Raw genomic sequence first — 12,086 nt, 5'->3', positions numbered from 1 at the left:
TGGTTAAATAAACGACTTGTTCCAGGGAGAATGGAGGCTCTCTGCCTTCCACCTAGCGTCTCTTGGCTGAAAACCAACCTTGTACGATCAGAGCCTCCGACCCGGTGTCCCAGGTCTCGTCACAAACGCGCCCCTTAATCCGTAATCTCTTGTTTATGATAGATAAGACTACACAAATATACACATTGTATACAATATAACGTTATCCACCGCTCCATGGATTGTTTTCTCGCCGGCTTTGTTGAAAATGCACATGGCCGAGAGGAGGGTTAGCAACACAGAGGAGACAAGTCCGGATGTGCATAGTTCCTCTTTAAGGGGTGTATCTACTGCAGGAACTTTTGGGTGATTTTATGGATTCGGTGCAATTGGTGTGTGTCTCCATAGCCGGAACCACCCCCCGAAGGACCATCACCCAGAACTTTTACAGGGGCTAAACCAGTCCTCGGGGTAGGTACTCCAAGAGACCGCAATAAAACTCCCAGGGGGTGCTGATTTGGTAGGCTACATAGCCTACTCAAAGCAGGATGTGATGCCAAGAAAAAGGGGCATTTTAAAGGGATACGCCAACATTTTTTTTCGTGTCTTGCCTCACTCCTGAGTCCATGACCAGCAGATAGACACCATCCTTTCAACTGTGCGTGCAGTAACAAGGGAGATAGAGCCCATATCACCCGTAATTAGCCTAGCTCAAACGCTGAAAGTGCATATTGTTAGCCTGCCTCCTACCCAAGCCGAAATCAGCAGTCAGAAGCTAATTTCATTTTAGCTCTAAACTCTGTAAATATATCACTTTATCGACATTTCAAACATTTTTTGGCGAGAAAGTAGCCGTTTAGATCAGTGTGTCGTTAATTTGCCTAAATACCAGCTGTTTACAATTTTGTTCAGACGAACTCAGCGCTACTCAAGCTAGCCGTTTTGACCAACGCACTTCTGGTTGCTTTCACAAAATAAAACACCTGTTGCCCTTTACATACAGAAAACCATGACGATAGAACTTGTGCTTTTACTTTGAAATAGGAAGCTAACCTACCCTCGATGTAGCTAGCTTGAACCAAAATAAACGTCTTTGCTTGAACCCTCCGTTTTGAAGATTTGAAGATTTTTGGCGGGTCCTTCCCCATATTTTTACCCAGAACCTCCTCAGTGGAAATGTGGCTTTAGATGAAACCAGGAAATAGTCCCAGTCACATAGGGGTGGGCTCCTTCTGCCCTCATTGTTGAGCTCTATTCCCATCATGTAGCTCACTTTCAAGACTTATTTCTATAAGATAGAGCCCATATCACCCGTAATTAGCCTAGCTCAAACGCTGGAAGTGCATAGGTAGTGTTAGCCTGCCTCCTACCCAAGCTGAAATCAGCAGTCAGAAGCTGATTTCATTTTAGCTCTTAACTCTGTAAATACTATCACTTTATCGACATTTCAAACATGTTTAGGCAAGAAAGTAGCCGTTTAGATCAGCAGTGTGTTGTTAATTTGTCTAAATACCAGCTGTTAACAATTTTGTTCAGACGAATTCAGCGCTACTCAAGCTAGCCGTTGTGACCAACGCACTTCCGGTTGCTTTCACAAAATAAAACACCAGTTGCCCTTTACATACAGAAAACCATGACGATAGAATTTGTGCTTTTAACTAACCTACCCTCGATGTAGCTAGCTTGAACCAAAATAAACCGTCTTTGCTTGAACCCTCCGTTTTGAAGATTTGAAGACTTTTGGTGGGTCCTTCCCCATATTTTTACCCAGAACCTCCTCAGTGGAAATGCGGCTTTAGATGAAACCAGGAAATAGTCCCAGTCACATAGGGGTGGGCTCCTTCTGCCCTCATTGTTGAGCTCTATTCCCATCATGTAGCTCACTTTCAAGACTTATTTCTATAAAAGGCAATCAGTTATGAATACAAACAGGTCAGTGTTGTAAATACAAATGGAACCTCCGACAGGACATTAATCCCGGCGGCACACTAACAGGATGAGGATCCTTACTCTGCTCTCTACCAGACTGATTCAAACAAGCCGGGGGAGGAAACGAGGCGTGGTGGAGGTCATTCCAGATCCAGTCGGAGTACACACAGGAGAGTGTTTCCAGCTAAAGCAGTCAGCGGGCATTTATATTAGGCTACCATGCAAATACTGCATCGCACTTTAATCACAAGAGGCGACACAATAAAGAGCTCACTAGGCAGCACTGGAAAGGGCTTGAACGCCATTTCAGTGAGACATCATCAGCTACTTGAGCCTCTACAAAGGAGATTTAAATGCGTTTGGCTTTGGAGAGACAACGGTCTGGTTATCTTATCAAACTGATGCATCCAGACAACTATTCCCCCTCCTGCCCATGTGTCACAGTCTCAGCGCATTGGCCACACCAGTGAAACCTCCCACACTATGAATCATCTGGGCTCCATGCCCGTCTTTTATCCAGAGGTGAAGAATCGCTATTAGGTGTGTGAACGGATTAAAGGAGCATTCTCAATTAATGAGCCATTTCACTGAGAAAGCACATGCAGCAGGGAGCAGAACACAGAGCCCCACGGACAGGGAATGGGAAATACAGAGTCTCAAGAGTGATGCTTCCGTACAATATAAGGAGACATATTGTCACATTGTACATTCTCTGGATGGTATTAGACGTTGCAGTGTATTAAAATGAAATAGAAGCATCTAAATGATGTTCATGGCCAGAGAGGGAACACACAATTTAAGAGGGAATAGTCATTTCAAATTCAACTCTGAAAAAGTATGAGCATCTCTGTTTGTGGTGTAAAATTGTATAAAAAAAAAGAATAAACTAGATGAGGACATAAAAATGTAAAAAGTACAAGCAAACACTCTTTTGGTCAGCTATAAAGAATTGGACAGCTGTTTCATAATAAAGTTATATGTTTTAATCCTCTAAAATGTACGTATTTATGGATTATGTGTGTTCTTATGGATCTTGAAATCGTGACCGTAAGGGGGGCCGAACTTGACAAGCTTGCTTCCTTCAGCCCCTTCTCCCCTTCAGTGTGCCATTTTCTTTTTTCTCTGTTACATATACTGTTTATTTTTATGCTTGTGCTTGTTTGAGACAAATCAAAATCAAAATCAAATCAAGCATGCTAAGTTCTGTACGCCTCCATCTGTTTGAAATTTCGGATTCATTATGTGGTAAAGTGGAAAATTGTAATATATATGCCTATAATATAAAAGCATACATAAATATCCATATGGGCTGGATATCACTCTGATTTCTAATTGGAGTATACAATTTTAATGTATATGCATACTGCATTTGCATATGAGGATTGATTGAATCCTTCATGGTTCTCAGGCTTTTCTTGATGCAGCACAATTGAATTGGACAACATCTCTGTATCTTAACAAAGCAGAAAAAGCTTCATGGGGGAGTCGCTGCCTTTCATCATCTGTGACTGAAAGGAGGAAAAACAGCCTTTAGAGTGAGGCACAATGCAGAGTTTGGCGTGATAAGCTGTGGACTGGTGGTGACTATAGCTGCTGGCAGACAATGCCAGCCTGACAGACGTGCTGTAATCACACAAATCATGCTAGGTGAGTCATTCTGCTTTTAAGGCCGGATTTAGAAATTGGCTATTGCACCAAAAAAGAAAAAAGAAAAAAAACACCCAGCAGCGTACATGCAGGGATATCTACAGGAATAAGAGAGGAGGGAGGGAGGGCACAGACCGTCGCTTATTTCATCATAATTCATCATTTCCTTGCATCGGTCTGCAGTTTATCAGGCAAGCTTTATTCTTGGTCTCACAGAAAACAGGATAAATGTAAACAGACTGTAAATCAAAGGAGAATCTGTCTGGTGCAAAGTGCAGGCTACAGTACACTGGTCCATTTTAGTTCAGAGTACGATTTCAGCAATTATTCAACCGCTATAACAAGAATCATGAGACTCTCAGCACTCCTGCTGTGACTCACTGTCAGCACTTGATCAATGTTAAGGTACTGTCAGTAAAACTCCACCTCACATTGTTCACAGTTTCCTTGAATCAGCTTTAATCCTGAAATGAAAAGTCCTGATCACAGACTGTATATTAGAAGGGACGTACAGTACTGTAGGCTCAAAGAGTTTCTGGAGAGGAGCTGTAGACCTCAAATCAAGCAGTCCCTGACTCTCAGTCCATCCAAACACAGGCAGTGGGCTGAGGTATGTGTGGCCACTTATATTATATAAGTTATTATATACTTATATATTATATAATATATATTAGTGGGAAACACACCATCACCCAACTGTCACTCAACGTGCACCTGGCCTGAATTAAGCATAACTCAAGGTTCAGTGAAATTTAAGAGAGATTTAAAAATTCACCCCAGTGCATTTGTCATGAAGGAGGTTGATATACACTGTAAACATCATGTCTGCTGTAAAGTTGAACATTTTAACATGTGAGTCTATAAGTGCGTCTACACGGATACAGGTTTAAAGCCCCAGTATGTACAGTAACTTATTTGGCTTTGTATTAGCAAAAATCAAATATTGCTTTCATAAATATGTATTTCACTGAAGTCGAATCACACCCGCATACAAATGAAAGCTTTCTCGTACCTTAGATTCTAAGGTACGAGAAAGCTTTCAGCCCCCACCGGCGATGTCACGGAGCTGTCCCCGCTATGAGACCCGCTCCACGCCGCTGACACCCCCACCACACCCGTCTTAGAGCGACATACACAGCCTCAGTCACTACTCAGCTCATCTGTGATGACACGGTCAATATCTTGAAGTGCTATTTTGTTGAGACTTGATAAGCCATTTTATTTATTGTTTTGGTTGTGTGTGGTTTTATATTTGAGTGCATCTTTTCTTAACAGAGACAGGGTCTATTCTTGTTTTTGGTTGTAATTTTTATTCAAGTGCAATTTTTGATTTTTGAAAAAAAAAGAAAAAGAAAATCCAGACGAATTTTTCTTCATTTTATGTGGTCTTCAAATATGAAAAGTGATTTTGGTAAGAACTTGTTTAGATTTATTTATGTATTTAAAGAAAGGAAAAGAATGCCATTTGCAATAAAAAAGTATTAAATAGTTCATTTGCACACACACACACACACACACACACACATATATATATATATATATATATATATATGTATATACGTATTTAATGGGCCCCGGGCCACTTTGTACTATAAAAATTGGGCCTCGAGGTCAAAAAGGTTAAGAACCCCTGCCTTAGAATGAGTTGTTACAAGTCGTTACAAATACGTAAGTGGGCGACGCACCGAACCGAGGCTGCCATGTTGCATCGCCATTTTTTACGTTGAGTGGCAGCGTGACCGTAGGTAACCACGGAAACTCACCGGAGCTGTCGGCTCGGGGAGAAAGTTTTCCAGGTAGCGCCTGTTAAAACTGTCACCACTGCGTAGTGTGAAGAAGGACGGAGACACTGATGTTGCATTCAGGTGCAGTCAGGCAGACGGCCGTCGGCAAACCAACGGGATGTCATCTTACTCAACGACAGAAAGACGGTAAAACGTGGGTCAGGTAAACAATACGATGTCACCATGACAACACATATTGTCACGCCTGTACCTTACATGCAGTGTCTGTTGTCTGTCTGACATCTGCCCAATTTCACGTGAATGCAACATCAAGAATATGTTCTGATATGCCACCGCGCCGCTAGATGGGGATGATTCATTCCCATGTGATGTTTTGTTTTTTTATTTTATGGTTTTGGCCTTTGGTCCAGACAGTGTTTTTGTTTTTTTGGGGGGGAAATCTCAAAACCCTATCACAGCCTTTTCATGTAGACACCCAAAACAGATCTTTTGTGAAACGATGATGTCATACCCCTGACAGCTCTAACCTATATCCTGAGCCACAACGCTACATACTGTACAGTCTAGACGTAACATAACAACAACGGCCGACTCTCGGACACTGCGGCTGAATTGTGTCCGTTAGATCTTCACGATTATCACATTTACACTGACACAACTCCCAGTCAACATTTAATCAACTTGTTTGTTTGGAGTTTAAATACAGATGGCAAGCTTTCCGTCTTCTTCTCTGTTTTTGGTGCTCCAAAAACACGCTCCACACAGGTCTTCCATATCTAGCAGATATTTCTTGAAACGATGCCGTGTTTAGGAAAAACTTTTTTCAAAACGGACAACAAAAGGATAGTCTGGGGAGAAGCTCTGTTTCCGTGTGGACAAGACCTAGGAGGATCAACTCACATTTTCCAATTACTGAATATAAATGACACATAAAGATTGCTCTAATTATTATTGATGAGATAGCGCATGTCATTTGCTTTATGCAGACATTCATGACAGTGGTAACACAGATACTTCGTACACTTCATTAAATCATGTTGCTTTTGTAGAGAGAAAATGAATTGGTCAGAATCTTTATTTCTCGTGGCCATCAACAGAACAGCCAGGGAAATTCTATTACCTCCTCTAGCTGTTCCTTTGAACTATAATGACTTCATTTATCTGGGTATACACATCAAACTCTCTGTCTCCTCCATAATTAGAGATAACTATAATTCAGTTACAGAGGGGGAAAAAAAAGCTTTAGCTTGTTAGTCTCCCTCACAACTTTCTCCCCATGGATGTGTCTCAATCATAAAAATGAACCTCACGTCAATTTCCTGGAGGATATATAAATCCCTGGACTTTTCTTTTTGCTCTGCCAAAGGTATCAGATGATAGTTTCAATGATAAAGGACTTTGCTGCTTCCAGGATTTACAAGATACATCAGATACTTCCAGTCTGTCCTGTTTTTATAATTGGTTTATTTTTATTCTTTTTATTTTTACTTTATGTAAAGCTGCATACCCTAAGATATATAACCAGCCTATCACCCACTTTCTCTTTACAAGTTTGGCAAGACAAGAAACTCAACACATGATATCCCAGTCTTTCCACGGTGAAATGGGACTGTCATAACCTTCCCAGGTACCTATAGCTTTTTTGAAAAAGAAAATCACATTCACAGATGTTACTTCTCTAGGTAATTTTGTTTTTCAAATTCACTTATTAGTTACTCAGGGTTTCATTTTATATGAATGCTGCATTTTATAATATGGCACGTTGGTGTTAAATTATATTTCATGATAATACATATATTATATCCATGTCTGCATAAACTGCTGATGCCAGATGTTGTTTTATTGGGCATTTAGCTCTTATGTCTAATCTCATGGAACTTCTTATTTATATACTTGTTTATCTTCTCAACCATCCCCTTCCTCATATACATGCATAAGAGGGCTGTAACAGTGTAAATCACTTGTGTCGTAGCGCATGAATAAGAAAATGGCAACAAAAAAACAAACAAAAATCCACTTCCTGCTAAAAAGATCCACATTAAAAGCCAGTTGGTAAAGGAAGGAGTTGTGCCCTTTGAGCTTCTAGGAGTCTTTTCATGTTTTGTTGACAGTACCATGAAAATAAGGCGATGTAGAACCAACTCCTCTCAATTAGTGTATATAAGAAAGAAGGGGAGAAAGAAAAACAACATTTCTATTGAAGAGACAAACTCAGAGAGAAAATAAATAGCAACCTGGGAGCACTTTCATCAGAGCTTTTGCAGATATTTAATTTCATCAACAGCTGCTCAACAGAAATAGAAAAAAAAAAAGTCAATTTGAGTAAAATAACTGTTTGTTTTTTTCCGGTAAAAAAAAAAAGATGAAAAGGTGAGTATGACATACTGTAACTATGTCGTTCATCTGAGTAAATTAGTGCTGTGGCAATGTACTGTGCTAAATTCAGCGAAACAGGAAAACACGGGCGACATGCTGAATTTTGCATTTACAACAAACAGCATCAACAACCAATTAAAATACAGGAAACGAGAAGATGGAGAACTTATTTTGTCACTCCACACTAATGTAATAGAAGCCTTTTTTTTTCTTTTTTGGTCTGCGTACAGTCGAGGCGAACAAAGTGACTAAAAACTATTTGAGCTTTATTCATGCTATGTGATTCCATTCATCTGTCAAGCAGATTTCAAGCCAAAATTTCCCACTGCTGTGAAACCTAAATATGAATTTGATGCTATTCTGCAGGCCTGAGCTGACGTGAATAAAAAAAAAAAAAACCTTCTGCTGTGGCCGAACAGGGGGACTCTTTCAAGATAATTTGATTTGTAATGAACATGTTCTCATTGTCCTTTAGTGTCAGCTAAATGTTGGCCCTATTTCATCTGAGGACAAAAAGGCAAAGGAAAGTGCCCAGGTGGTGTTGAGAAAAAAAAGGAGAAAGAAAAGGAAAACAGGACAAAAAAAGCCCAGTCGCCCACCGACTGCGGTGGTTTGGCCGGGCCCCTCTGGTGAACACAGCTGGCAGCATCTGTGTGTGGGAAGCCAGTGACAGGAAATGAAAAGCAGCCAAGGACGGTCTTAACAGGACCTCTGTGCCACCTCTAGGGGGAGGGGAGGGGAGGGGGGGTGCAGGAACATCAGCATGTCCTCTGGGCCTGCCTGCCTGCCTGCCTGACACAGTCATATACGCTCAACTAGTACAGTAAAAAAAAAAAAGTGCCTTCTATAAATATGCCTGTAGCCCAGCTCCCCTACACACTGGCAGACAATAGGCAGCTGCTTTGATGTCATCACACTTCAGATAAGGAAAGAGTTCAGGGAGTGGAATCCAATTTAGCTGCCACCTTTCTCAAGAGCACTACAAACTTCAGGCATAATTCAGTCGGGAGGATGGGTGATGGTGGTGGTGGTGGTGGTGGTGGTGGTGGGGCAACTCCATTTCACCTTCTGTCTGCCCCCCCCTCTCCCATATTGTTTGAACTGAGAGGCTTCTATCTGTGTCTTTCTCTCAAGCAAATACTCCTGGTCGCTTCCTCTCTCAGGATAAAAAAAAAAGACACAGAGAGAGAAAGAAAGAAGAAAAAAGGAAACGTTGCCGCATTCTGGATTTCAAAGCCATCAAAGCCCCCAGAAGGGGGTTTGCCAAATGTCAGTGTCGGTGATTCAAGAGAAACAGAGTGAGAACACGGATGCATGTTTGCTTTCACCTTTCCTCCGGTGTCTCTGCTGAGGAGAGATTGGCACGGAGGGGAGGGTGGGGTGTGGGGGGGGGGGCTTCCTCCCCTGCAGCACCCAAAACAACACTAAGTCCATGTCAAATCCCTTAAGCAGCAGCCTGATCCAGGATAACTGCTGAAGTCTCTGACATGCACCCTGTACCACATCGCTGAAACCACTTGAACCATAACATAAAAAAATCCTACAGTGGTTATGATTACTTTGAGAATCCAAATCACTTACTCAACATTCAGCATTATGCTAAAAAAAGTAAAAAAAAAAATAAAAAAAAAAAAATGCACAGACAGTCGGCGGCCTTGGTCTCACCTTTGCCGCTTCTCACTATTGTGGCAGCGTTTTCAGACCTCCTGCTTCTTATTTTCATATGCTTGTTAACAATAGGTGACAATAACATTTTATTCGGCAGCCTAACTGCTGAGACATGGGGGACGCGACACTGGGAGACAGAGCTTAACAAAGGGGTCCGTGGGGCAACCAAACCAGCCCCCCATAATATATACTGTAGTATCATTATCTTATCTACTCATTATGATCCGTTAAAAAATCTCCGAGTCCAATGTCACTGCAAACCTGTATGTGCGCTCCCCTAAGGTAAGAACTGTATCATGACTCTGCAAAATGTAACAAATCTTACAGTTACAAGTGAGTTAAAGAGATAAATGTGAAATTCAAATTCATTTCTTATCTCAGAATAAGCGGTTTCGATAAAAGAATTTTTAAGCGGGACTTTTTAAGCAGCTGTCTGGTTGCTAATGCATTTGCCCCAGAACTCCTGTTATAAAGCTGTCACTGGGAACTCCACAATGACGCTGATGAGTGAAATATTCATATTTATCAGCTTTTTAAGTTGTACTCCTTGGGTGATTTTGGTGGCAGCTGTTAAACACACAGAGTTCTGTTAGAAACAGCATAGAGTACGCGCCGGCCACTGGGGTTAACAAACACAGCCACCGGCAGATAACAGATGAAATGCATCAGTTTGTTGGGTTTGTTAATAGAGCTGGGTATAATGGTGCTGCCACAGCCAGCAGCCACCTGGGCCCCTACGACAAGGAAACCCTGTGGTTCGCAAGGCGTTTTCCCTACAGACCCCAATTACAAGACAGATGTCTATACAACAGGAATCCTCCATCTGCAAACAAGGTCAGTTTGTGACTCATCTATATTTGGAAACTTTCCAAAATAATAAGAAAATGCAGGCAGAGTCTGTGCTGATCAACACTTCTATGACTAGTATGATGAAAGAGGGGGATTATTATGAGTCTCACATACAGCAATATGACATCAAGGACCCACTTCAATATCTTCAAGATTTTTATCCTTGATAACATGTCCATATTGCTCAGACATGTCTGAACTATAGTTTATTAAAGGGGAATTATGCAAGTCTGGCTGCTAGATAACGGTGAACTCATCCCTCACTCCCATTTGTTTTCAACAAAGCCGGTGAGAAGGCAAAAGGGATAGTTCAACATGCTGTGAGATATTCATGTATAATTATGTAACATTACGACACATGAAGCAAATACTCAGAACTATTTTCTTGAGTAAACAGGAGTAGCTGCACTAAACGTGCACTTTTGAAATCATTCCGCCCAGTAGCCATATCTAGAATGTAGTTCCGGCTATGTATTTGTCTCGTAACGTTCCATTATTATTTCATAGCAGTTTTTTTTGAGTTGTGATGGTGTAATTGATGAGTTTTGACAGAGGACCTGTACCATTCACCTCCAGTATGTTTGCTGAGCAGCTCACAGATCTCAAAACATCATACACTGATAATTAAAGGCAATGAATGATGTACCCCTATGACTATAGGGATTATGGCAATAGGCAAATTTGCCAAAACGTTTAACTATCCGTTAACCAGAGGTTACCAGAGGCATTTTTAGGCCATAGTGACGTAAAGTAGTCCATGTTTATCACGAGACGAGATCTGGGACACTGGGTTGGAGGCGCTAATCTTGGAAGGTCATTTACTATCACAATTACTGAGAAGCTCTTTAATTAAGGTAAAAAAAAAACATGCATAGTTCATAGCTGTCTTTACTAATTGAGTTAAATGCATGACACAGAGTGGGGTTAGATGAGGATTTCTTCCAGGCCCAGATTTCTACTAACTAGCATTATCCAAAATGTCGGTGTAACTTTAGATGAGGTTTTTTTTCCTCATGGAACAGAGTCACTAAGAACTGGTTTCACTTTGACTCAAACTTTTTTTTTTTTTTTTTACTTCATCTAATATCTGCAGGTGCCGTAAAGCCTGAGCCCCATCTGCACCGAGAAAAAGAACACCACCTCTGTGAGCTGTAAAACTATACAGCAATCCAATAAAGTGGCTGACAATGTGAAAGTACAAAGTCAGACCATAAGACAGACTTTTGCGGTCGCCATGTTTAATGTATACTGATTTATATTTAATTTGATAATACCTTATTGATGTGAAAATGAGATATGTAGGACCTTCATGATGGGGGAAAGGAAGAAAGAAAGAAAAGAGAGCGTTACCTTTGCGGGCGATCCGAATGCAGTTTATTCTGGTCTCCTGTGAGCAAAAGAGAAAGCAGGGCGTTAGGAATGAAGTCATTTGGCTTGAAACAATGAAGACACACCACAGTATAACTTAATTATGAGTCGGTCTGTTGAAAACCACAATCTTGTCTAAAACTCGCAACACAGGTGGCCGATGTCAAAGTCACCCAGACCTTTACTATGCGGAGGAAGTAATTGAAATTTCCACGCGGAAGATGTCTCCCTGGGATACGAGAGACCTCTGATCCACCCGCATCATATGAGGATGCTCGCCTGGGACCCCCCCCAAAAAAAACACAGCCACTTCTGCCCCAATGATAGAAGGGCATGTTACCAATTTAAGACTTAAGGAAGTTAAATCAGTCTTTATGGGCAATTATGCTAATCTGTGCTCTGAGACAGGAGTCAGAAACCCTTCACCTAAAACAGTTGCCAAATTACCTTTTTTTAATTGGAAATCCATTTCAAGTGGATTCTCATCTCCTCTCATCTTTTACGCTGACAGAGAAGTCATATTTA

The 12,086-nt window shown here is 41.1% G+C and overlaps 1 protein-coding gene across 11 annotated transcripts in view; it reads right to left on the bottom strand.

Annotated features, from left to right (window-relative positions):
• ptprua (protein tyrosine phosphatase receptor type Ua) overlaps positions 1–12,086 on the bottom strand; it is a 266,297-nt gene that overhangs the window by 67,335 nt on the left and 186,876 nt on the right. For all 11 annotated transcript variants that reach the window (XM_085792302.1, XM_085792303.1, XM_085792304.1 and 8 more), the window contains one exon: positions 11,544–11,580. In XM_085792302.1, coding sequence (XP_085648428.1) covers positions 11,544–11,580 — 37 coding nt within the window. The remainder of the gene's footprint in view (positions 1–11,543; positions 11,581–12,086) is intronic.

The sequence above is a fragment of the Trachurus japonicus genome, chromosome 11 (genome assembly GCF_045865225.1).
Source record: "Trachurus japonicus isolate A0001 chromosome 11, Traja_1.0".
NCBI lineage: Eukaryota > Metazoa > Chordata > Actinopteri > Carangiformes > Carangidae > Trachurus > Trachurus japonicus.
This window is presented reverse-complemented; position numbering and strand designations above follow the sequence as displayed.